Raw genomic sequence first — 27660 nt, forward strand, 5'->3', positions numbered from 1 at the left:
GTAAGGCTTGAGTAAAGAATGAAAACCACTAGACAAAACAACAAAACAAACCCCTCTATGAACTAGTAAAATTTATTTTTATTTATTTATTTGACAGAGGGGAGTGGGGTGACAGAACGGGTGTGCCAGGGCCTCCAGCCACTGCAAATGAACTCCAGACACGTGCACCCCCTTGTGCATCTGGCTAATTTGGGTTCTGGGGAATTGAACCTAGGTCCTTTGGCTTTCAGGCAAACACCTCAACCGCTAAGCCATCAACTTTGGGGAATAAAGTAGTGTTACACTATATGAATGAGCTTTCCAAATATACCATGTGAAAGAAGTGTGTCACAGAGAACCAAATGATCCTGTTCCTTTCCAACTTTAGGTGACCAAGAAAGTAAAGGTCCACTATCCACTGAGGAGACAAATGACATTTTAGGCAAGCTTTCATAGGAACTTAGAAAATATATATTTGTTGTATAAAGGGCAGTAAATAATTTCAAGAAGTTCAAAACATCAGAAAAATACTCTTTTTGTTTTTTTTTTCAAGGACTCCCTCTAGCCCAGGCTGACACAGAATTCACTATTTAGTCTCAGGATGGCCTCAAACTCAGTGATCCTCTTACCTCTACCTCCCAGGTACTGGGATTAAAGGTGTGCACTACCACTTCTGGTTGAAAAATACTTTAAATGAGAATTAATTACCACTGGCAATGATAAAATGCATACCAGGTTCTGTTTTTTTTGCAGCTCTTCTAAATATCCTAGGATATCTTCATCAGCGACATCAAAGGCTGTCTGGCCCTGGGCAAAAAAACAAGAAAGAAAGGGGGAAACATGAAAAATTCATGAAAGTAACTAAGAATGTTTCTCTTATCTTTTAATAGGAGAATGAGGCAATCTTGTTTATAGTATATTCGGAATTATAAAACCACTAATATTTTCATTACCTTCACAAGAATGAACATACCTAGTCCCCCCCCACCATGCCACTTTCCTATTCCCATAAACTAACAGAACCAGTAGTCTACTTTGTTTCTATATATTGGCTAAGGCAAAACATTTTATATAGACAGGATCATGGGGTTTTCTGTGACACACTTCTTTCACATGGTATGTTTGGAAAGCTCATTCATATAGTGGCCTATAACACTACTTTATCCCCCAAAGTTGACAAGTATGATTGAACTACATAATAAATACAAATTTGGTAATCTAATCAGTTTGGCCTTTGTTTAAGCTCCTTGTATATTATAAATAAAAAGCTTTTATGAGCATTGTTACACAAGTGTGTTTGTGGACAGTATTCATTTTTTTTTGGTTATATTGTTATGAGTGGAATTTAATGAGTCACATGGTAATTCTAGTTCATGTGTAGGGACCAGATGACAATCTCATGTGTTGCTATCCACTTTTTCATCTGGAGTCAAGGTCTCACAATGGTCTCAAGCTCACCACGTAGGTTAAAATGACTGGTCAGCAAGCCCAAGGAATTAGACTGTATCCACTTCCCCTGCACTTTGATTACAAGTGTGCACCACAACGCATGGCACTTTTTTAAAGGCAGAGTCTCACTCGAGCACAGGTGGGTCTTGAACTCACAACAACCCTTCTATCTCAATCTCCTGAGTGCTGAGACTAAAAGTATTAGCTACTACATCCACCTCTGCCTGGCTTTTTGGAGTGAGCTGTGCTCATGCTGGTAAATCAAACACTATATAGAGAATGAGCTATGCTTGAGCTGTGTGAGCTTTTAAGCATTTGATTTCTTTTTATAAATTCAACAAACACACAAGTTGGGATTGTTTAGCTTAAGAAGCTAGTCTAGAACATTGGTTGAAAATTGTGGAAAAGAATACTTCAGGGCTGGAGAGATGGCTTAGTGGTTAAGAGCTTGCCTGTGAAGCCTAAGGACCCCGGTTCGAGGCTCGGTTCCCCAGGTCCCACATTAGCCAGATGCACGAGGGGGTGCACGCGTCTGGAGTTCGTTTGCAGAGGCTGGAAGCCTTGGCGTGCCCATTCCTTCTCTCTCCCTCTATCTGTCTTTCTCTCTGTGTCTGTCGCTCTCAAATAAATAAATAATAAATAAATTTTAAAAAAAAGAATACTTCAGAGAGATGTTGATTTTCTTCGATGGATTTTCCAGTAGGAATTTAAAACCAAAGCAAAAAATTAATATTTCCATTCCTCCTCCATTTCAGCCAAAAATTAAGTAATTACTGAAAAAAAACTGCTATGAAATAAGATTAGTGACTCAGAATTTAAGGTACCATTTAGACTAGAAATATGTGTTAAATCCAGCTTTACTGTATCATACTATTTTGTATAATTAGTTCTAAAGTATTAGAAATGCTTCATTTTGATGTAAATTGGGTTCAAGAGCATATTATTTTGTATAAATAGTGTATTGACTTTTAAGAAGCATTGATTAATCTTTATCAATAAAATATCCCACATTGAAATTTTCTGAACTGTAATTACACTTTTGCATTGAATACAATGGATTATTTTGATAATAGGAATTTTCCTTTTAGTAATAAAGAAAATTGGGTTACCTACTAACCTTTCTTTCACTTTCTCCCTTGATAAATGAGTCTACTTTGCAAACAGCAGCTGATAGAGAATAAAAACTAGAGTAAAATGTGGGCTACAGACAGAGAACATTTTTAAATTTAAAAAGTGTACCTATGTATTTAACTCAGTAACTTAACCATGACCTTGACGCAACCTATAAGACAGTGATGAAGATAAAAATGTGAGAGTACGAACCTTATCTGACTCATAGCTACCAATACTACTATACTTCATTACCAAACATAAGCACAAGGTTTGTAAGCTGCACTACTTAAAGTAGAAAGAAAAAATGTTGATTCTCTTTATACAGATGTGAAAGCCCAGGTTCTGCATGTAAAATAATTCCCCAAGGTTGTGCAGACAGTTAATTAACAGAGTGTAGGTCTCTACTGTTCTAATGCATCAATTTGTCACTACATAAAAAAAAAGTGTTCAAACTGAATACTTGTGCCCATTAGGAGCAGAAACAGCAATGTTATTCATTTAAATCTACAGTATAACAAGCTAAAACTTAAAAAAACTTTATTGATAGCTTCCATAAATCTAGACAATAAACCATAATTCCCACCCCATACCAACTGCCCCCTCAAGTCTACTTTTGTTCTAATCATTGTATTAATTCACTAAAGAAATTCCAGTATGTAAAGCTTCCTCAGTGATAAGTATTTTATTTTATTTATTTATTTGCAAACGGGGGGGGGGAGGAAGAGGGAGAGAGAGAGAGAGGGTGTGTGTGTGTGTGTGTGTGTGTGTGTGTGTGTGTGCGCGCGTGCCAGGGCCTCTAGCCACTGCAAACGAACTCCAGATGCACACACCACTTTGTGCAACAACTTTAAATGTGTCATTAGGTTTTGTAGACAATCACCTTAATTGCTGAGCCATCTTTCCAGTCCCTCATTCATATTTAAGAAGGGACAATCAGTATATTTTAGCAAGACACTTCACTTATTAAGTTAAAAAAGCAAAATAAAAGAATTTATATTGAAAATCAGTATTAGGGTTAAAATGGTAACAAATGTTATACAGTCTGCAAATCAAGAAATGAAATCAGGTCTAGTGAGCTGGTTTAGCCATTAAGGCACTTGTCTGTGAAGTCTAAGGACCCAGGTTTGATTCCCCAGTACCCATGTAAGCCAAATACAAATGGCAGTGCATGAGTCTGGAGTTTGTTTGCAGTGGCTAGAGACCCTGGCACTCTCATATTCTCCCCCCCCCCTTTTTAAAAATACTTTTTAAATTCCTTCCATGTAGAAAGTTTTCTATGCGTTTTGCTACAGGACTTGTTATATTTTCATTTTTAAAAGTATTGTTTGTTCATTTAAGAAAGACAGTGTGTGTGTAGGTGGGAGTAAGGCCTCTAAAGGCCTCTTACTGCTGCAAATGAACTCCAGACACATGTATGTACCTTTGTGCATGAGTACTGGGGAAATAAACATGGGCCAGAGGCTTTGCAAGCAAGCCATTTAAAACAGCTGAGCCATCTTCCCAACCCATTTTCTTTTTATTTACTTGTATGAAAGAAGGAGTGATAGGGATGGAGGGAGGGAGAGAATAGGTGTGCCAGGGCCTCTAGTAGCTGGAAATGAACTTCAGATGAATGTGCCACCTTGTGCATCTGGCTTATGTAGATCCTAGGGAATTGAACCTGGGTCTTTTGGCTTTATAGGTAAGTGCCTTAACCACTAAGCCATAACTCCAGCCCCCTAGCTCTACTTTCTATAATAATATAATATATATAATGCTTCTTATTGCTAACTAATTCCTTTAATCGCTGACAGTAAGAAGAGCATTTTCTTAATATTTTAAAAACTTTAGTAAACAAAAGAAATTGTTTTAAAAAAAGCTGGGCATGGTGGTGCAGCCTTTAATCCCATTACTTGGGAGGCAGATGTAGGAGGATCACTATGAGTTCAAGGCTAGTTTGGGACTATAGAGTTCCAGGTCAGCCTGGGCTAGATTGAGACCCTACTTCAGACACAACAAAAAATAAAATAAAATAAAAAGTACCAATGAAGATAGCTAATGACAAGATGGAGTCATATAGGAAGGCCTATACAATTAACATAAAGTGATTTGTTCCAATTAAACATAAATATGTTGACTATGGTAGTTCTCACTTATAACAGGAAGACTAAGGCAGGAGATTTCGAAGTTTGATTCCAGGGGCTGAAGAGATGGTTTAATGGTTAAGATGAATGTCTACAAAGCCAAAGAACTTAGGTTTAGTTCCCCAGGACCCATGTAAGCCAGATGCATAAAGTGGTGCATGTGTCTGGAGTTTGTCTGCAGTGGCTGGAGACCCTGGTACATCCATTCTCTCTCTCTCTTCCTCTCTCTAATAAATAAAATAAAATAAAAATATTAAAAGTTTGAGTCAAGGCTAGGTTACACAGTAAATTTGAGGCTAACCTTAGTTACATTGTGAAACCTTATCTCCAAAAATCAAACAAACCTATGGAGTATGACTATTTTGTTATCACTACTAACATTCTTCTTATTATTACTGAGACAGGGAATCATGTATCCCAGACTGGCCTCAAATGTGCTATGTAGCTAGGATGACCATGAAATTCTGATCCTCCTGCCTCCACCACAAAATTGCTGAGATTACAGATATCACATAGTGTTCTGGTTTTATATAGTAGCTGGGAAAGAAAGCAGGGCTTTGTGCAAGCTATAAAAACACTCTGTTGCAACTGTGATCAATAAGAACAGAGAAGAAAGCTTAATTCATATAGGCCAGATATGCAATTAGTGAATTTTTTTTAACTAAGAGAAGCTTAAAATGGCAAAAGTTTTCAGAATACACGTTTTATGTAGCACTTCACTATTAAAATGGTTTAAAGTCTTGGCTTTTAAAATACATTATACTTAAGTATTTAAAATATTTGTAAAAAAGAGCAAGTACCATTTATAAAAATAAAAGCAAGAAAATAAATTGCAGCATTAGGGAGAATATTTAACATTTCTGATCATATTCCAGAATCTGAAAATATATAACTTTACAATGTTGTTAAGAGTTTTACATTAGATAATATATATGAAAAAAGGTTTAGCACAATATAAAATTCTAATCAAATATGAGGAACATTATCTCAAAAATCACATATTAGATCTAGTGAAATAATAGAATAAAGGGATCAGACATCAGAGTTTATGGTGACGTAAGGAATTCCAATGACAGCAATAAGTAAACTGAATGATATTAAGCAAAATAATTTTACTTGTACTTTTCCTGCCAATGCATTATTACAAAGTACTCATAAGATTAGATAGAGTAGATGCAAAATTACACAATTTTCTCACATATACTATACATTGTATGTACATATGTGTAATCTTAGTAAAATACTTATTCAGTTAGAGAAAAACAGTATGTTCACACCAGGATATGTATCTTTCTAATATTGTTTACAAGATAGAAAACTATTATAATCAGGAAGAGTTAAATGTTTAGAATAAAACTCCAGACTGAAGATTTTTGTACTGATATGTAGAGACCAATCTGTATTTAAAATTTCTTGAAAAACATTTTATTTACTTGAGACAGAAAGAGAGAGAAAGGGATGGATAGAAAGACAGAATGGGTATGCCAGGGCCTGTAGACATTACAAACAAACCCCAGATGCATGCGCTGCCTTGTGCTCTGGCTTTACATAGTTACTGGTGATCAAAACAGGGTTTTTTGGCTTTGCAGACAAACACCTTAACCGCTATGCCATTTCTCAAATCTGTATTTTGAGCAGATTTAGTCTCAAGCACTTTCACTTAACTATGCTGAAGATTTTCAGTACTTCCTATTTTTTTTTTTTTGCTTGCATAGTTCTTATAAAAATACATGTTAACATCAGCTATTGAAATATCTACAGCAAAGAAGTTCACAGGGCTGCTTTCTTATCACTTCACGTCAGCTACAGAGCATTAATCTGCACTGCTATCTTCAATCTCCAATCGTTTACCAACAGGAAAATCTTAAGCGTAGGGTGTGTTTTCCTTTTGTAACTCTATTAGAAAATGTAGTTACCAGAACAATCAGTGCCAGCATGCTGCTGCTGCTGCTTCTTTTTTTTTTAAAGAGAGATAGAGAGAGAGAGAATTGGTATGCCAGGGCCTCAGCCACTGCAATTGAACTCCAGATACTAGCACTACCTACTGTGCACTTGTCTTACTTTTGTGTGTCTGGCTTATGTGGGATCTGGAGAGAGATTGAACATGGGTCCTTAGGCTTCACAGGCAAGTGACCTAACTGCTAAGCCATCTCTCCAGCCCCTTCTTAATGCACAACACAATTAGTGAGCTTTCTTAGAATAAATATGAGATCAGTCCATCAACCTTTGCCAAGTCCTTTATGGCACTGCTCCCCAAAAGGTGATTTCCCATAAGTTATGGGTAATTAAGCTCAGTAGATACAGCACACTCAACTCTGGGTACATGAAGCCTATTTGCCAACATGGAGTGAGAGTGGACTAGCAAGAGGACTGGTTGCAATGGTACCATTGTCAATAGATTTAAAAGGGAACTGGTGGGGATTCTTTGACAAGAAACTTGATTATTTGAATGTTTGCATGGTTTTATAAAAACCACTGTATGACATTTGGTTGATCTCTCATTACTTTTGCTAATTATGCAATATTAAGTAGATCATTTATCTCTCTTGAGTCGTTTTCCCACCTGCAAAACTCAAAAGAATAAATGTTACATCTCAATAATCTTATTTGGCCTATAGCTTTATAGGTTCTACTATTCTAATTTCACTATCCATGTCACTTAAACATTATAGGCAGGCTAATAAGACTACCCTAGTACTTGGGAGGTGGAGGAAGGAGGATCAATAATTCAAAGTCAGCCGGGTGTGATGGTTTAACTTAAACCTAACATTCAGGAGGCAGAGGTAGGAGGATTACCCTGAATTTGCGGTCACTCTGAGGCTACAAAGTGAATTTCAGGTAAGCCAACAACAACAGGAAAAAAAATTCAAAGTCAACCACAGTGACACAGCAAGTATAAGGACAGCCTGGACTACATGAAATTCTGTCTCAGAACAAAACAAAACAATCTAACATAGAAAAATTAGAAACACTCTGATATATGTTCCAATTTATACACAGGGCTAACATAGAAAAATTAGAAACACACTGATATATGTTCCAACTTATACTGATGACAGAAAACATTTCTATAAAGATACAAAATTTCTTAATTTTATGAATACCTAAAAATACAGTACCAACACAATTACTCAAATTTCTTTCTGTATGATGATTAATCAAATCTAACATTTCTTCCCTGCAGAACAATGCCATAACTACCTCATTTGCAAGCTAATCCAACTTAAACCTTAATAAATCAACTAATGATGATGTTAAAATATATATGTATGTATGTGTTTATATATATATATATATGCATATATAGAGATATAGTAGCAAAAGCCACACAATTAATATCCTTATACCATTCTGAGACTAAAAATTTGTCTCTAGCAATAAGATATTTAAAATACTCATAAAAGGCCTACCACTTTGTTGACCATGTCCATATCACACAGATTGTCCACTAAAATCCGACATGCTTCTTCTTTACCCCAATGGGCAGCAGCATGGAGTGGTGTCCAGCCATCATAATCTTTAATATTAACATCATAGCCTGCCTGTATTAAAAGTCTAAAGAAATTACAGTGAATTAGATAATCATTAAAGTCTAGAAATTAACAAACATAATCAAGATTATTCTACCATGCAGTTTAATCAAAATTTGCAATTTGAATTCGTTTTACACTTCTACTTCTCCCTCCTCTCAATGAATTAACTATGGCAAATAGTAATTTTCAGAAAAAGAATAGCTTGACATACCACCATTTAAGGCAGTTTTAACCAATTACTAATGATCTTATTTCTGCTGGCTTGATGTGACTCTGACTAACTCTTATTAAACCACTAAGTGAGAATTTTCATAGAAAAGCTCACAAGTTTTCAATATATGATTATAATCGGTTATTCTGTACGTTTAACTGATTTACTGCAGGAACTATCTTCAGGTGTCTATATATGTCATGCTATCTCCAGCTAAATGTGTTCTAAAAATACAATAGAATCAAACATGCTTATTTGTAATGTTTAGTTGTCTTGCAATTGAGAAACTGGTTTATGAAATTTTGCATGAACCTTTCAGATCTATCACAGATATTTTCAAAAGAAAACAGCAATCTGACTGTTAGGAACAAAACAAAGCAAAACACATATTCCAAGGGACTTGAGTCTATTTTTCTGCAGCAGCAGAAAGCAGATATTCCAACCATTACCAAGCTGCACAATAATTTAATACAATGCAGTTCCACAAATGAGCATGCCTTTCTGACTGCAGATTGACACCAACCTTTATCTTATTTAGAAATTCTGTTCACAGATGAATTCATAAACTGCACACTGCACAGCCCCACACACAAGCAAACACATAATACTTTACAACTCACTGAATTCTAATACACCTTTACCTTACTTTCCAAGATGGTGAGCTTGAAGCGGGCTTCTTTACCTACAGGAGGTGGCAGTGATAGCTAATATATAATCTCCTCTATTTATGATTAAGTGATAGCTGGGCATAGTGGTTTACACCTGTACTCCCAGCACTTAGGAGGCTGAACCAGAACTGCTGTCAGTCTGGATTATACTGTAAGTCTTGTCTAAAAACCCAAAACAAATACCCCCCCAAAAAAACAATATTTCCCAATAACATCTAGCTAGCTATAGTAGTTGTACCTGCCTTAGCCTCCTGAGTACTGGGATTTCAGGTATGTGCTATCATGCCTGTCTCTCATATTTTCTCTCTCCATGTATATATTTAATAAAAATATTTTATATAAAATGTTCTTTATTTTATATGAAAAAATCCTATGATTTTTATATTAGTACCCAACACACGTCTGCAGACAAACATTTAAGAACAATGATCTAAAGCTAAAAGATGTAAATCCAGAGATTTAAGTAGTATCTCCACCATTGTGTATATTATCAGAAAATTTGTTAACAGACATAAATATTAGAATATAAGACAAAAATAAACTCATAAGGAATAATAACTATAATAATGCTATCATCTTGAGCAACTATAAAAATTTAAACTCTTGGAAGTGTGTGCAGAAGGAAGGAAAAGTTTAAAAGGCTGATAAACCCTTTTCAAAAAACACGATTCTCAGCCAGGCGTAGCGGTGCATGCCTTTAATCCCAGCATTTGGGAGGCAGAGGTAGGAGGACCACCATGAGTTTGAGGCCACCCTGAGAAATACAGACTGAATTCCAGGTCAGCCTGGGTTAGAGTGAGACCCTATCTCAGAAAAAAAAAGCAGAACAAACAAACATACAAAAAAAAAAAAAATTCTGTTTATGTGCCATCCCTATAAGGACAGCTTTTTTTTTTTTAAAGAAAAGAAGCTGGTTAACTAATTAACTAATCTGACTAAAAATAAGGCAATTTTCACCATTTACCATTTTCCATGCTGTAAGTATGCTCATCTATAGATTTCCAACTATCTTTGTAGTATCTCTGCAGGTGAGAGGTTGAGAGGAGGTGCTAGCAATAAGCTTCTCAAGGCCGCTCCAGCCTGCCACAGGTTGCCACTCATTATAAATTGTTCCCATACTAGATGGGAGCACAAAGCTTCTCAATTTCAATTTGGGGGTGAGGGAAAGAATCAGATTATAAACAGGCATCTTTGTGGGAGACACTAACCCTCACTAAATAAATGTAGCCTGTGTTCCAAAATAGGGTGCATGCTAATTTGGTGAATTTGTCATTATAAAGTGATGTATTAATTAGTATTGTGTATGGAAGCTCTACCAGCTTTTAAGTTAGCAAGTAATAAGAAACATGATCTTTGGAATTAACATGTAAATCCAGAAAAAATGCGTATTTATCTTGTAAGTACCTTCTTTAGTTGTTTTTATTGTTTGGTTATGGATTTTGAGAACAAAACTACTAATGGTAAAAATATGCATATTAAAAGACATTATAAAGTACATACACTATTAAATTCAAAGCATAAAAAGAAAAAAAAACACCTATATGCAAGAAGTTTCTGATGGAGGACAACAATCAGAAAAACAACCTTTATAGACAGATACTACGACAGGTACAAAAGATCAAATAATAGAGATGAAAAGCATTGAGATCAAACTGAATGAAGTTGGGTACATATGAGGGGGAGGGATGACAGGAAATTACATTTGAAACAGACTTCTTCCGTTTATTCTTCACTTTTCTACTAATTTATATAAGTTGCATGCACATGCATGCACACAACAAAGGTAAGTCACTCTCCCAATGCTAAACAATATGACTACTTATCACTGCCCAAGATAGCAATACTATTTATTTAGATTGAACTGTAAGGAAAGATTAATTCACAAGCATTAATTTTAAATCTTAAAAGGTAAAAACAGTTCTGTCATTGATTCTGACATTTAATAATACTCCCTAGACTAGGGAAATTCTCATTCTTTTTTGAGGCAGGATCTCATGCCTTCCCAGACTGACTGGAACACACTCTGTAGACCAGGCTACCAGGCTGGCCTTGAACTCATAGTGATTTGGGATTATAAAAATGAACCACTACATGTGGCTTCAGCCATTCATCTTTTAATTACTAGAGTATTCAAACAAAAAGATAAGCCATAATTTATTAATTTAATTCTTCTAGTAGCCTCCAGAGTCATGACGATAGAACCCAATATTCATGCTTTACATTTGCTAAAGCAAGAGGGTGAAGAAATAATTCTTAGGTTTATTGTAAGTAATACTCTGAGAATTTGTATTATTTAAAATGAGAATTTGTATTATTTTAAAAAAGTTCTACTGGCAATTCATTACGTTCATTCTGCTTGTTAATGGGTTTTGAGTGTTTTAAAGTATTAGACAGAAACAAAGATAGACAAGAAAATAAGCAGGAACCTCACTATTCTAGGAGGCCTACATTATTGAAATTATGTAGAAATTGCAAAGAACAGGAAAGCTGAGAATGGTAAATGCCTTCATTGTTTTTGTTGATGACAGAAAATAAGGAAGGCACTGATATGAGAAGCTCAAATGGATTAAAACAACATAAAAGGAAGCACACTTTTAATTTCAGCACTCGGGAGGCCAGACAGACTACATAGTGAATTCCAGGTCAGCCTGGGCTAGAGTGACACCCTACCTCAAAAAACAAAACAAAACAAAAAACCAAAACAAACAAACAAAAAACCCATTGTTTTGTGAAGGCTGGTCTTAATCGTTTCACATACATGTCACAAAAGTTAACTCGCTGAGACATTTTTTCCAATTAGTATTACTTCTGAATTGCTTAAGTAAAATGCGCGCTCGCGCGCGCGCGCGCACACACACACACACACACACACACACTGAAAAGAAGGAACTTTGTTTCAGGATATTAGTGGATCAACATACAGCCATATATAGTCATCGATGCTTATGGATTAATATTCAATATTAGGTTATTAGCTCTTTGAATTAGTGTTTGTACCATAAAAAGGAAAACTATACCTGATATAAATGAAATGTAAACAAGTATTTAGCAAATACCAAACTCTCAACTCATTGTTTATGCAACATTGTTCTTAGTCTTAGCAATATAGTTACTCAATATGGGAACCTCAAAATGACTTGAATAATTTCATGAACAAAATGTAACATAATATTTGACTGAAATTTATTCACTTTATGAAAAAAACTACAACTGAAAAAAAGCAGAAATATTTAAAATATGAAACTGAAAGAACTGTAAGAAACTATCAGATGATTTTCTCTTTATGAAGCAGAACTATGTGACCCCTTTGTAAGCTGCTTCTAAATTGTGGCTGTTGACATTTGAAGAAAAGGAGTAGCAAAACTCACTTCAGAACTTCTGTGTAGCCTTTGGCCGCTGCAACGTGCAGAGCCGTACCTCCAGACTTTGCATGCCGGACATCGTTTATATGGCCACTGTTCAGCCACTGCCTCGCATCTCTAAGCATTATTCGTTCTTCTTCCTTTCGAGCCGCTTCTATATCAACCCCTTTGGCCAAAGAAAACAAACATATATTATATATATTATCAATGTTGTTTCTATTCCTACTCAGGGAAATAAAATTATTTGAAACATAGTTTAAATGAAAACTAAAACTGGAGCCATAGTTTTGAAAAGTGGCTGTTTCTAACATGTTGGCTGAATAAAGGAATGTGGGGATACTAGAGATGTATTAGCCTTCTCTACTGATTATCTAGCTTTTGGCCAACAGTATTATTTTGATTTTTTTTTACCTTGTGATTATTTTCTTTGCTTTATTTTATAAAATTTGACCATTCCATAAGGTAGTATCTTTTGAGCAAAATAAAGTATTTTAAATACTATTACATGTGAATAATTCTCAAATTTGTATCTCGGGCACTCTATGCTAAACTTCAATCAATTATGTACAAATGCTTGCTGGGCACTACAAACTGAATGTCTAAAAATGTATCAGAATCTGGGGAGATGACTCAGTGGGCATGGTGGTGAGAGCCTGTAACCGCAGTATTGTGGAGGTGGAGGCAGGGAATCCCGGGGACTCACTGGCTGGCTAGTGACTGTATTGGTGAGCTCTAGGGTTCAACAAGAGACCCTGTCTCAAAGTACAAGGTGGTGAGGTATAGAGGAAAATACCAGGTGACAAACTCTGGCCTTCACACACATGCACACCAGACACACACACACCTACAAAGCAATCTATCAGGCTCTAACTTGCCTTTCTCTCCAAATTCTTTTCAACACAGTACATCGTACATATGCTTAGGATTATTTCACTAAGTTATAAAGATGTTCATTCACTTAAAAGCACTATGATAGGCTGAGGCGATAGAAGCAGGAAGAATAAAAAAATGAGATTCTCTACGTTGTTATCTTCAGAGTCCTGCATCTTGAGGGAAAAACTAAATTAGTAAAGAGAATCCTACATGATCTTGTGTTGTCTTATGGTTTCAAACACCAATGGGTACTTAAAATATTCTATAATGTGCTTGCAATCTATTTTACTCCAGAATACTGAGCTTATCAAAGGTAAAGGCATTCCTTTTTTATTTTGTAAAACTACCATCTGGGAGAATACTGGAAACAAACTAAGTACTGAGATGTTTACTAAATGAATGATGAATGAATAAATACAAAAAAAGGGAACACACTTTTACCTCCTCAACTTATCTTTCCCACAATCTATAGCCATGTATCCAATTGACTAGTCAGGATTTCTCAATCCATCCATCCATCCATCGTCTATGCTCTGTGTATGAGCCTACTGTATGCCAAGTATTTCATGAGAAGTGAACTTACTATAACATGGCATAAGTGTTATGTATGTGAAAAGACATAAAGCAGGGCAAAAATGACAGATGCTAATGAGCATGAGATATTATCAGGATAACAATAGTCCTGTGGCTCACAAAAATTGTAGCTCTGGGTTCATGGAGAGTCTGTTACAAGGAATTCTGTAGATGAGCAATACAGAGCATCTGACATTCTCCTCTGGCCTCCACATGCACATGCATTGGGCATGTACATCTGCACAAATATACTACACAAAAATATTACACAAACACTTACAAATATTTTTTTTCAAATAAAACAAAGCCTGCCAAAACTCTATGCTAGATTTGTTTTCCAATTTCAGTGCTTTGACTTATTCTTGATGCCAAAAATGTATTAATTTCTTTGGTCATTAGAAGGATGGCTTGAGCACTTGCTGCTGAACCTAAGCTGCCTGGGATCATCTCTACCTCTACCACTCACTGCTGTATCACTATGGGTAAGGCAACCATGCTACGCTTAAGTCTTCAATTCTATCTATCCCCATGATGACAATACCTACCTCAGAGCTTGCTGTGGAAGCAACACCTATAAAGATCAGAAGTCACCACTAAGATGTAGATGACTATTACCAGTGCTAAAACTCTTCTCTACTTCTCTTTTTCTGTATTTCTCTAACAGAAAATCTTATATCACATTTACCTGGTCCTTAACTCATATGCTGTAATTCCAGTGCTTTCAAACAACACAAACAATAGGATGTAATGATAAAGTGTGAGTAATGATAGAATGATTAACAGCGATTAACACTGGCACTACTAGTTTAGAGTAGTGTTATACTGAAATGCAGCCATGTCTCCTAGGAAAACTAAAACAAAATTAAGCTGGAATTTGGTCAGCTCAGAGAGTCAAAAATCAATGTGTCCCTAACTAAAAAAAAAAAAAAGAAAAATCACATTAAAATATGAACCAGAATTCTCTTAAGTTTCCGTTCAGTCATTACTAATTTCAAAGGCAATTTACTTCAACATAACTAGTTACTGATGAAATATATAAAAATTTAAAAAGCCGCATGCAATCTCAACACTTGGAGGCTGAAGATCTTGAGGTTGAGGCCAGCCTGGGCTAAAGGGAAAGAGCAACACTGAGAAAGAGTAAACTGCAGAATTTTTTTTCACTGCTTGAGATGTTTAGGGTGCTATTTGTAATTATTAAAATCTATTAGAGACTCCTCTACACTTTTGTTTTGTTGTAATTAAATTACGCTACATAAATATACATTTACAATATGTGACTAAAATGATCATCATGAAGTGCTTTCTAAGACACACTTAGGGCTGGAGAGATGGCTTAGCGGTTAAGTGCTTGCCTGTGAAGCCTAAGGACCCCGGTTCGAGGCTTGGTTCCCCAGGTCCCACGTTAGCCAGATGCACAAGGGGGCGCACGCGTCTGGAGTTCGTTTGCAGAGGCTGGAAGCCCTGGCACACCCATTCTCTCTCTCCCTTTATCTGTCTTTCTCTCTGTCTGTCGCTCTCAAATAAATAAATAAAAAAAAAATAAGACACACTCTTAATAAAATTCAGCATGTTTCAGGAATGCAGAATCACAGTTTGGGAACCATAGCATTATCAATTTCTCATCTGTCTGACTTGGGAAAAAATCACTAAGCCTTAATTTTCTCATCTACAAAATGGGAGTAAACGTAGTATAATCACCAGAGAATATAACTGAGAATAAAATAAACCACACAGGACCTTCTTTCACTGCATTTGTGCTATCTGCACTATTATTACTACTAGCTCCTCACTTTTCCTTTCTAGCATCATTACATTTACTACTTCCCAGAATCTTCCAGTATCTTAACATCTCCTAAATTCCAAGAGCACCGCTATCTGTAGCATCGCACAAAGCCAGTATGTCAACCAAAGTCAAGTATTCTCTGAATCTGCTTCTATCTCATTTCACTTTCCCCCATGAACTTACCTAATCATGACTTCTTTTTCTGTAAATATTTTATAAGTTATTTTCAAGCAAAGAGAGAGAAGGGAGGAGGAAAGCTCCTGCCACCAAGGGCATCTGGCTTTATGTGCATACTGGAGAATCAAAGCTGGGCCATCAGGCTTTTTTTCTGTAAGCAAGCACCTTTAACCACTGAGCCATCCCTCAAGCCCAATTTCTTCTTTTGTTGTTATAGTTTCATTCATAATCTTAAGTAATTTAACTCTTCAATGCAGCTAGACTTGGAGAGAAATAAGGAAAATACAAAACCCAGAAAGCCACAGACAAAGTACAAAGATGTAGGATCCTCTGCACAGACTGGGTGGAAAGGTGTTCTTCCAAGCTGCAGAGGACTGGTACGGTGGTTCAGATGCACAGTGGCTGGCTAGAGAGATGGCTCAGCGGTTAAAGGCACTATTCCTTAGCTTTGATACCCCAGCACCCATATAAAGCTATAAATATTAAAAAGTAAGCATCTTGCTTGTTTACAGAGGCAAGAGACTCTGGCATGTCCTTCCAAATATATTCTTAAAAAAAAAAAAAAGAAAGAGATGCATACAAGCCAAACACATTAGTGTTGTCCACAGCTAGCAACACTTGCCCTGCCCATCTTAATCATTTATTTTGTTTTGTGGTATTGGAAACTGAATCTAGCACTTAAGTATACTAGGCAAGCACTCTACCATTGAGCCATGCCTCCATTTTCTTTATGGTTCCTTTTTTGTTTTTCCTTCTGTGAACAAATTTACTGAGGTAAAGTTGATGTACAAGAAGCAGACATTTAAGATGTACAACTTGGAAAATCTTAATGCATGCATATGACATGACATCATTATCACAATCAAGCCAATAAAACAAAAATATTCTCCCCAATTTTTATGCCCATTGCAATTCTGAGTCTTGCCAATCTGGTTAAACTTGGTCTTGCTCTTTACCAGGTAATCACTGATCTATACTATATACTATATATACTATAGGTTTGTATTTTTGAGAGTTTTATAGAATGGAGTCATACAGTCTACTCTTACCTAGCTTCATTTCTTCTGTGTAATTATGTTCAGATGTGACCATATTTTAGGAACTTAGGACCTTTTTGAAAATAAATATACTAAAACATTCTATTTAACTGAAATGAAATTCATAGCTCCAGTTGCCAACCTACAAATAATTAAACTTAAAGAGTCCTGACAAAACAAACAAACAAACAATAAAAATAGCATGCTCTCATATGCATCTCACTATGAAAGCACACAGGCAACATTCAAGAAGGCATAACAAAGTAGTTAGATACTTTTATCATTTTATAATAAGTTCAAACAAGAAGTTAGACCATAGTCTACTGAATATGGTTGACATTTTCAATATATCTTATAATTTTTCTTCAAATGGTTTGACATGATTTTTCAATCTTCTAAAGGTAAGAAAGAATATGATGAATTTAGTAGAAGCCCTACTTCAAATTTTGATTCTTTAACCGCCACCCCCCCACACTCAGCTAGAGAGTTGAAGGTTAAGAACCTCTTCTCACGAGGCTAGGCAAGTGCAGTGAGCTGCAGATAGCCACAGGTCATCGTAACCAGTTTTTCTTTAAAACATTTTTATTGGACTGAAGAGAAGATTTAGTGGATAAGGCACTTGCCTATGCAGCCTAAGGACCTAAGTTCGACTCTCCAGGTCCCACATAAGCCAGATGAACAAGGCAACGCCAAGTGTGCAAGGTCACACATGTGCACAAGGTAGCACATGCATCTGGAGTCCAACTGCAACGGCTGGAGGCCCTGGTGTGCCAATTCTCTCTCTCACACACATTAAAAAATAATTTAAAAAATATTTTGTAAGAGAGAAACAACATGCCAGGGCATCTTGTCACTGTAAGCGATCTGCAGATACATGCACCATTTTGTACATATGGCTTCATGTGGATCCTGGTGAACTGAACTTGGTCTGGCAGGCTTTGCAGACAAGCACCTTTAACCACTGAACCATCTCCCCAGCACTTAAAAAAAATTATTTGTAGATGTACAAGAGACAGAGAGGGAGGGGAGGGGAGGAAGGAAGGAAAGGGAAAGGGAAAGGGAAAGGGAAAGGGAAAGGGGAAGAGAAGGGAAAGGTACATTAGGGCCTCTAGTCCCCATAAACGAACTCCAGATGCATGCACCACTTTGTGCATCTGGGTTTATGTGGGTACTGGAGAGTGGAACCCAGGTCATTAGGCCTTATAGGCAATTGCCTTAACCACCAAGCCTTCTCTCCAGCCTCCTTAACCAGTTTTAAGCATTTTATCCACTAGTGTTAACAACCAACTCCAGAACTCTTTTTTCCATCTTGCAAAACAGAAATTCTGAATCCATTAAACAAAACTCCCCATTGCTTTCTTCTGCTCGGTCCTCTTCTTCCTTTTCTGAGAGACAGGGTCTCAATGTAGCACAAGCTGGCCTCGAACTCACAATTCTCCTGTTTCAAACCCCCAAGTGCTATGTGCCCCACTGTACTTTCTTTATGAATGTGACTATTCTAGGAACACCATACAGGTGAAATTACTAATACAGTATTTGTCCCTTTGACCCTGGCTTACATACCAGCATAATCTCCATAAGGTTCATTCATATTCTAATATATCAACATTTCCTTTCTTCTTATATGCTGAATAAAGCAGCACTGTATTGTACACCACATTTTGTTTACCTATTTCTCCACTAGTGAACATTTAATATAATTCTACCTTTTGGTTATTGTGAACAGCGCTACTAAAATCATGGATGAATAAATTTCTCTTTAAGAACTTGTTTTATGTATTTATTTTTGGACATTATTTCCAGAAGCAAAATCACATATTGCATGTTTTTAAAACACTTTTAATTAAGATAGAACATGATAATTATATGAGATACAGTTCATATAAACTTTATAATGTACAACTCAATTTTCATAAATTTGCAGTTATTCAACTATCATTGTAATAATTCTAAGAGAAGATCTGTACCCAGTAGCAATCCTTTCTCATTTATCAATGGATCTTTCAAACATAGTTTTCCCTTGTACCTCTCTCCAAGCTCATACATTCAATGTCTTAATATCTAATAGGCAAAAGTAAACAATGTTTAAATGAATTCCTAATCTTTCCCTGAAAATTATTCTCCTCCCAAGCTTCACATCTCAAATAGAAAAAAATCTGTTCATATTAAAAATCTTGGACTCACCAGACATGGTGCTACACACCTTTAATCCCAGTACTTAGGAGGAAAGATGTAGGAGGGCTGCTATGAGTTCAAGGCCAGCCTGGGACCCTACCTTGAAGAAACAAAACAAACTTTGGCCTCCTTATTACACATCCTGTATCACCTAGTAATACTCTTGGCTCAGACAGACCATCAAAATCTGGGTGTGGTAGCACACACTTGTAATCAAAGCATTCAGGAGACTGAGACAAAAGAACTAACTGCCAGTTTAAGGTCAGCCTGGACCACACAGCAAAACCCTATTTTACTCTCTCCTCTAAAATATTTGCACACACACTCCAACCTCTTCTCATTACTTAGTCTATTCTACTACCTCTGAGGTCCACCTTCTTTTGAATTCCCACAGTTACTTCCTAACTATTCTACTTTTGATTTGTCCTCCTATAATCAGTTCCCAAACTAAGAAACAGGGGATTTTTTTTTGTAAGTAAGATCATGTTAGTCCTCTGCCTGAAGTCCCCCATCACTAAGAAATAGACTTACACCCACCAAGACTCAGGGAGTTTTGCCAAAGAAGAGATGGAAAGATCCTAAGAGCCACACGTTGGGAGGTCATGCCCAGAGGCATTGCCTCACCCTAATAACTGACTGCTGCTCCCATAATGCATAACTCGCATCCTCATGGGGAATATTAGCAACCCCACTGAGGAGAGGCCCCTGCAGAATGGGGGCAGGGAGGAGGGAAAAGATGGTAGAACACATAATATATCCATTCAAAGTATGCTCTTAATTTAAAAAAAGAAAAGCTAGAGTCCTTGGGGCTGGAGATATGGCTAAGTGGTTAAGGTGCTTGACTGCGAAGCCTAAGGACCCATGTTTGATTCGCCAATACCCATGCAAGCCAGATGAACAAGGTGGCACATGCATAAGAACACAGCAGTGGCTGGAGGCCCTGGAGTGCCCATTTTCTCTCTATTTGTCTCACTCACAAATAAATAATTTATTAATTAAAAAAACAAAAACTAGAATCCTGTCAACCCTGGGCAACCTTCATAATGTCAACCAGTCTGTTCTTTTGTTTTGCCAGCCCTAATCATGCCAGGCTACTTGGTGCTTTTCTGAACACACAGGCACCTTTTAGTTCTTATACTTGTTGCTGTCTTGTCTGGAATGCTCTTTTCTCAGATCCGCATAACTTATTTCTTCCACTCTTTCAGATCTCAGCTTACGTGTCCTCTTTACTGAGGAGACCTTTTTGACAATCTTGTATAAATTTACAACATGTCACACCATCCTTCTGCACTTCCTAAGCTCTTTTAAGTATGCTTCATTTCACTCTAAAATTCTTATTTCCATATGATTTTATGCTTGATTTTATGGCATGCAAAGAGTTGAGAATCACTTAAATTTTTCAAATTAGGTGTGGTACACTGATTCTTAAAGTTCATGTTAATATATTATTTATCTATTATTGTTTGTTTGTGAGCACTGACCGATAGAAAGGAGAAAGAGGAAGAGATAGAGGGGAAAGGATGTGGGGAGGGAGAGAAAGGGCATGCCAGGGCCTCTACATGCACACAACATCTTGTGCATCTGGCTTATATGGGTACTGGGATATTGAATCTGGGTCCTTAAGCTTCGCAGGCAAGGGCCTTAACCATTGAGCCATCTTTCCAGCCCCCAAATTCATTTTAATTATGACTGTCCTTCTATGTCAGGAAGCACTTTTTAAATTTTTTTTTATTTTTTATTTTTATTTATTTATTTGAGAGAGACAGACACAGAGTGAAAGACAGAGGAAGAGAGAGAGAATGGGCGCGCCAGGGCTTCCAGCCTCTGCAAACAAACTCCAGATGCGTGCGCCCCCTTGTGCATCTGGCTAACGTGGGACCTGGGGAACCGAGCCTCGAACTGGGGTCCTTAGGCTTCACAGGCAAGCGCTTAACCACTAAGCCATCTCTCCAGCTCCAGGAAACACTTTTTATCAAGAAAGTTATGTATCATATTCTAAATTAGTTTGAACTTTTTCCATTATATTGCTATTTATATTACCTTGCCGATTGACTTCATTTTGAAGTAGCTCTTCCATTGCCTCCTCCTCAGCAATATCTAAAGGTGTATCTCCTTCACTGTTGACTGCTCCCACATGTGCTCCGTGACCAATCAAAAATCTATAAAACCAAAGGAAGGACAGCTAAACAAAGATAATATTACTGGGGGGGAAAAACCCTTGAATGATGACATTTCTATGTCAGGGCAGCAATAAGAACAAATGTTTATGAACATATGTATTATTTAGGGCTGGGAAATGGCTCAACAATTAAAGGTGCTTGCTTCAAGTCTGCCAACCAGAGTTCTAATCTTCTCAGCACTCTATAGTCCCAGTGCTCTATAGCAGAGGTGGAGGCAAGAAGCTCATTGGCCAGACTGACTGCTGCACATTGTGGCTAAACAAGAGAGGTTCTGTTTCAAAAAGGTTGGAAGGGCAGGACAAATACCACAAACTGTCCTGTGACTTCTGTGAGTGTACCCCCACCCCCACATGCATGCATACAGACACAGAAAAAAATTATCAAAGAAGTTTCTTAAAATAATATTTCTTGAGCTGGGCGTGGTGGTGTACGCCTTTAATACCAGCACTCGGGAGGCAGAGGTAGGAGGATCGCCATGAGTTCAAGGCCACCCTGACACTACAGAGTTAATTCCAGGTCGGCCTGGACCAGAGTGAGACCCTACCTCGAAAAAAATAAAAATTTTTTTTTCTTAAATTTCCAAACACATATATATATTACTAACAGAAAAATGAATTTTTAATAATAATTATAAAGTCTCACAGAATTTTATATTGCCTCCATTGAGACCTTCATTATCCATATGTGCTGGCTTCCTAACTAATTTCCATGCTCCAAATCTTAAGTCCTATGAGGTTTTTTTTTTTTTTTTTTTAACAGTCTTACTTTGTAGAAAAAGTTGCCTTGAACTAGTTCTGTAGTCTAGGCTCCTTTGCAAGTACATAAAGATTGAAAATAAAATGAGCACCAAGAGTAGCTATAGTGTTCAAAACAGATTAAGCTATATGAAGTACAACTTCCAAAACATAAGGTTAAAACCAAACACACAATCCAAAAATATATTGTAAACAGGAAGGATGTTACAGAAACCCATGAGAAAAGTTCCACAACCTGTTGACAAAAAGCAGGGCCTCAGGCAGTCCTTGAGCATAAATTTAGGTGGTATGTTTTCAAGCACACATATTAATTACAAAGCTCTCTGGCACTTTAGAACTACCATTTGCAAATGTTAATAAGCCTAAAAATAAATTGAATCCAATGGCATTTATTCTTCAAATGTTTTTATTTAAATTTTTTTTTTACATGTGTAGGTATGTATTGTATACATGTTTATGTGTAAGGGCACACATGGGCACAGATACATATGGAGAGTAGAGGTCAACCCTTAATCACATCATCTTACAGGATCACACAGGGTGTCTCACGACAGACACAGAACCTAGAAATCACAGACTGGGCTAGACAAGCTATTACCAAGCCCCAGTGATCCATCCAGACTCTACCACGTCAGCACTGAGATTACAGGAGCTACAATACCCAGCTGTTATATAGGTGCTGGGGATCCAAATTCAGGTCCTTATGATTACATGGCTCCCTTCCCTTGGTATTATCTACAAAAACAACCTCCAAAGATCAGTCAAAAGTTGGTTAGTCTAAGAAAAAGCAGTAGTCTCTATGTTCTGCAGATTTTACATTCAGTTGACACCTCTAGTATGTATGAAAAACTTAAGCTTTTTCTTTCTTTCTTTCTTCCCCCTCCCTCCCCCCTCCCTCCCTCTCTCCTTTCTTTCTTTCTCTCTCTCTCTCTCTCTCTCTCTCTCTCTCTCGTTCTTTTGGAGCCTTGCTGGAGGATGTGGGTGCACTCTGTCAGCTTCCCACTCCTGCAATGCCTGTCTGCCAGAAAGGACTCTACCTGGTGGAACTATTAGCCAAAATGAACTCTTCATTTTCCTAGGGTGCTTCTGGTCAGGTTTTTTGTTATAGCAATTAAAAAGTAACTGATACTGCTAAAAGTAGTAACTGATACATTGGAAATTTACTTTGAGGGATCCCGAAAATACTGAGAACAAATGGCTATAGTTCCTTCAAAACAAGTGAAGTGGAGGCTATAAGAAAACTACCCTTAGGGAAATAAAACATACAAAGATTCCTTGAAAGAAAATAAACATGCAAACTGACAAACAGATATTGCTTAAGACTTTCAAAATGAAAGGCCAGACTGAACTGCTCCTCACACAGACAACTCTTGGAATGATTAACTAGGTAGGAACAAAAGCCAGGCTTACATTTAACAATGAAAAATGGGGTTGGAGAGATGGCTCAGAGGTTAAGGCACTTGCCTGCAAAGCCTAAAGACCCAAGTTGAATTCCCCAGTACCCACATAAGCCAGATGCACAAAGTAGCTCATGCATTTGGAGTCCATTTGCAGTGGCTGTAAGCCCTGGCAAACCCATTCTCTGTCTCTCTTCTCTCTCTGCAAATAAGTAAGTAAGTAAATAAATAAATAACAACGAAAAATGATTTTCTTAACATAGAGGAGGCTAACTGGGAGACAACAACTTTGCCGGATGAAATTCTGTGCCCCTCCTCTTTTTGAAAAGTATTTTCATCTTTTAGAGAGAGAGAGAAAACGAGCATGCCAGGACATCTGGCTGCTGAAAACAAACTCCAAACACATGTAACACTTTGTACGTCTGGCTTTACATGGATACTGAAGCAATGAACCCAGTTCATCAGGCATGTATGCAAGCACCTTTGACTATTGAGCAATCTCTCCAGAATGGAATAAAAATAAACAATGTAAAACTGTCCAAGATGGAGATTTAAAATTATCTAATAATAGTGATTTAAATAAGTTTTGCATGAATGCATAAGCCTCAAATAAACAATATTCAATTGAATTTTTAAATTTTTATTTATGTAAGGGGGAGAGGGAGGGGGAGAAGAGGGAAAGAATGAGAGTGCCAGGGCCTCCAGCCACTGCAAAGGAACTCCAGGCACATGTGCCACCATGTGCATCTGGCTTACATGGGTTCTGGGGAATGAAACACGGGTCTTTAGGCTTCTCAGTCAAGTGACTTAACTGCTAAGACTCCAGCCCAGGAATTGAATTAAAAAAAAAAAAAAACTATTTATATGTTCTAACTGAAAAACCTAACAAAAGGTACAAGGTTGCTAACGAAGCTATTGGTTACAACTTGCATGTGGCATACTAGATAAGCATGTAGGACTCTGTGCTAACTGAATTATAAGTCAAATTTTGGTAGTCTTCATTATCTTCTGAACTTTGTCAAAAACTAAACCATAAAGAGATTATGTAGAAAGGTAAAGTAGTATATTTTACACTTTTGATATTTTAATAAAAACTGTCTTTAAATTAGCTAAAGGATGAAGTAGGCAGGGCATCCAGCGAGCATCTGAATCCCTCTATTTGACCCTTGGCATGGGACAGAAGAGTATCAAATAATAAGGAGAACACAGTAACTAAAAAAAATAGAAAGTAACTTCATCAGGAAAAGCTGTTATGTGTGTGGTGTACATGTATGTACGCATGTTTGCATGTGTGTGCAGATGTGCCTGCACATATATATGCAAGAGAAGCCAATATCTGGTGTCTACCTCAATTGCTCTCCATAGGGTTTCTAGCTAGCCAGGGAGTCCCAGTGATTTGGTCTCCATCTTCCTGCTGTTGGGATTATCTGAGTGCATTACCACAACCAACAATTTACATGAGATCTGAGGATCTGAACTCAGGTTCCCAAGCTTATGCAGCAAGCACCTTACCTACTGAGCAGTCTCCCCAGCCCGATTTTCCTTCTTATAGTAAAAAACCTGGCACAAGTTATCTACCTAATATTATGAACTAAAAAAACACAGTAACACAATTCTGTAATGGTTGATTCTTTAAAATTTAATCAATTATTTAAAGCTTTCCTGGTGGGGGGGGGCAACTCAAACTTTTCAAAGATGAGTTAAAAGTAGAATACTTACACTATTATCTTCAGCAATACATACTACTTTCCTTGCAAGGCTCTGAACAACAAAAGTCACATAAAATAGTTTTATAAAGTGTTGGAGAGATGGCTTAGCTGTTAAGCCGCTTGCCTGCAAAGCCAAAGGACCTCAGTTTGATTCTCCAGGACCCACGTAACCCAGAAGCACAAGGTGGTGCATGCGTCTGGAGTTCCGTTTGCAGTGGCTGGAGACCCTGGTACTCCCATTCCCCTCACCCCCACCTCTTTCTCTTAAATAAATAAAAACTAAAAAAAAAAAAAAATAGGTTTAAAAAAGCTTATGTGGGGCTGGAGAGATGGCTTAGCGGTTAAGCGCTTGCCTGTGAAGCCTAAGGACCCTGGTTCAAGGCTCGATTCCCCAGGCCCCACGTTAGCCAGATGCACAAGGGGGCGCATGCATCTGGAGTTCATTAGCAGTGGCTGGAAGCCCTGGCGTGCCCATTCTCCCCCCCCCCCCTCTCTCTCTCTCTCTCTCTCTCTCTCTCTCTCTGTGTGTGTGTCTTTCTCTCTCTGTCACTCTCAAATAAATAAATAAAAATGAACAAAAAAAATTAAAAAAAAAAAAAAAGCTTATGTGCCTTTGGTGTAAACGTATGTGAAAGTACCTGCCCATTTCCTTTTGGAATTTGATAGGCTAAATTTGTCTGCAAGACAAATTCTCAATTATTATTAATCCCTGCAAGTCAAAAAAAAAAAAGGCTTTTTGGCCATTTTATTTTTAAGAAAAATTTCCATTTCACCTCCCAACAGTATAGGCATTTACTTCAAGATATCCTGCAGTCTATTAATTACCAATACTGAAAACTGCAAGCTACTGATTTGTCAGAACATGACTTATATTCTGTGACTCCTCATGCTCTTCATATCACCAGCCCTTAGGAAGGATGGCAAGTTGCCAATGCAAAAATGACTATTTGGGGAAATACACTACAAGATGCATGTTTATATTGTCCTTTTCCACAGAAACCAGTGTTGCTCTGAAAACGGGGTTCCGTGTTGTACTTTTAGGGTTTACAGCACTTAGAAGTCCCCAAGAAAATTGCTATGTTATTACAGAATGTAGAAGCATGCAAACATCACTTTGAAATGCATCAAATACAGCCTGGTTGTCCAGCTATACTATTAGGTGCAAAACGATGAGGTGGATGTCAATCACACCAAGTGTCACCATATTCAATGCAATCAACCACGTTTTAGTTAACAAACAATCATAAAACATAATATACATATAGAACTCATTTCTAGTGCTGAAAAGACAGCTCAGCAGTTAAGGTACTTGGCTTGCAAGCCCTGAGAGACTGGGTTTAATTCCCCAGTACCCACATAAAGCTAGATGCACAGTGAAGTAGTGCATACATCTGGGGTTGGTTTACAGTGGCAAGAGGCCCTGATATGCCCATTCTTTCTCTGTGTGTATATGTCTGTCTTTCTGGGCTTGCAAATAAATATTACTCCTTTCCTTTAACATAAAACACAAATGTGTAGTTTACTCATCTTAGTGAAAGCCAAACCTTTTCTTTTGATCATGTCTCTAATACCTGTAAGTCTAGGTGCCTTTCTTATATAGACCACATCTGTAATGCTTTACATATCTTTAAGCATAAATTTGAAGTTAATAAGCCAAATAATCTATGTAGTCAATCCTAGATTTTTTTTTCCACTCTTTTAGTTAACACATGAAGTATAACAGCAAGTATGCTTTCAGTGGGACCTACCTTTGCTTCTTGCCGAAGTATTCGACTTAGTTATAGCACAAATCTGTTCTTGGCATATGTTCTGTCTGGTTTGACACACCCCAACTCAATTACAAAATGCTCATAGGCATTAACAGGCTGAGACCACAAACTAACTGTAGGCTAGCAACCTAACTCAACTGGTGGAAACAGAAACAAGTGAGTTTAGTAAAGATCATCTATTTGCTGCAGTGTTCAGGGCATAAGTCATTAATGCTTTAACAAATATATTAATATAGCAAAGGCCAGGCAAGTTCAGCTTTGCCATAATCATGTATAAGTAACATAACTTTCCTCAAGCCACCAAATCCAGACTTCTAAGAGGTAAAAGCTTTGCTTATCATTTAATAGAGTTAAAATCACCTCTACAATCTCTCTTTAATTACTTCTTTCTCAAGGTTTCTTCTGTATTGGTTTATTTAGTCTATTAAGTGATTAGAACTGACTTCACATACATCTATAAACTTAACGTGATACTACCTTGTAGTCATTGTACATCTCAGTGTTTGACTGTACATTGGAGATGGTTGTGATGCAACAAAGTACATCTAAATTTAAGTTTCAAGAATGAGGGTCCAATTCTGAATGTATATAAGGGATAATAGTAAAGATTAGTAAGTTTCTTTTAAGTTAAATAAGAATGTATTTGAGAACATATCTTTATGGCTTTCGATGAACATACCAACTTTTATTACAGCAAGAAATATATTTCAGATATAAAATATTTTCCTAAGATCTTTGAGTTTTCCCTTCTGAAATTTTAAATTAAAACATACAGTTTGCTCTACATGAACAAA

The 27660-nt window shown here is 37.1% G+C and overlaps 1 protein-coding gene across 2 annotated transcripts in view; it reads right to left on the reverse strand.

Annotated features, from left to right (window-relative positions):
• Positions 1–27660, reverse strand: part of Ppp1r12a (protein phosphatase 1 regulatory subunit 12A) — a 144194-nt gene that overhangs the window by 49357 nt on the left and 67177 nt on the right. For both annotated transcript variants that reach the window (XM_004650135.3, XM_045152155.1), the window contains exons 3-6: positions 21097–21215; positions 12445–12604; positions 8075–8219; positions 712–786 (exon numbers count right to left, since the gene is read on the reverse strand). In XM_004650135.3, coding sequence (XP_004650192.1) covers positions 712–786; positions 8075–8219; positions 12445–12604; positions 21097–21215 — 499 coding nt within the window. The remainder of the gene's footprint in view (positions 1–711; positions 787–8074; positions 8220–12444; positions 12605–21096; positions 21216–27660) is intronic.

The sequence above is a fragment of the Jaculus jaculus genome, chromosome 6 (assembly GCF_020740685.1).
Source record: "Jaculus jaculus isolate mJacJac1 chromosome 6, mJacJac1.mat.Y.cur, whole genome shotgun sequence".
In the NCBI taxonomy this organism is placed as follows: domain Eukaryota; kingdom Metazoa; phylum Chordata; class Mammalia; order Rodentia; family Dipodidae; genus Jaculus; species Jaculus jaculus.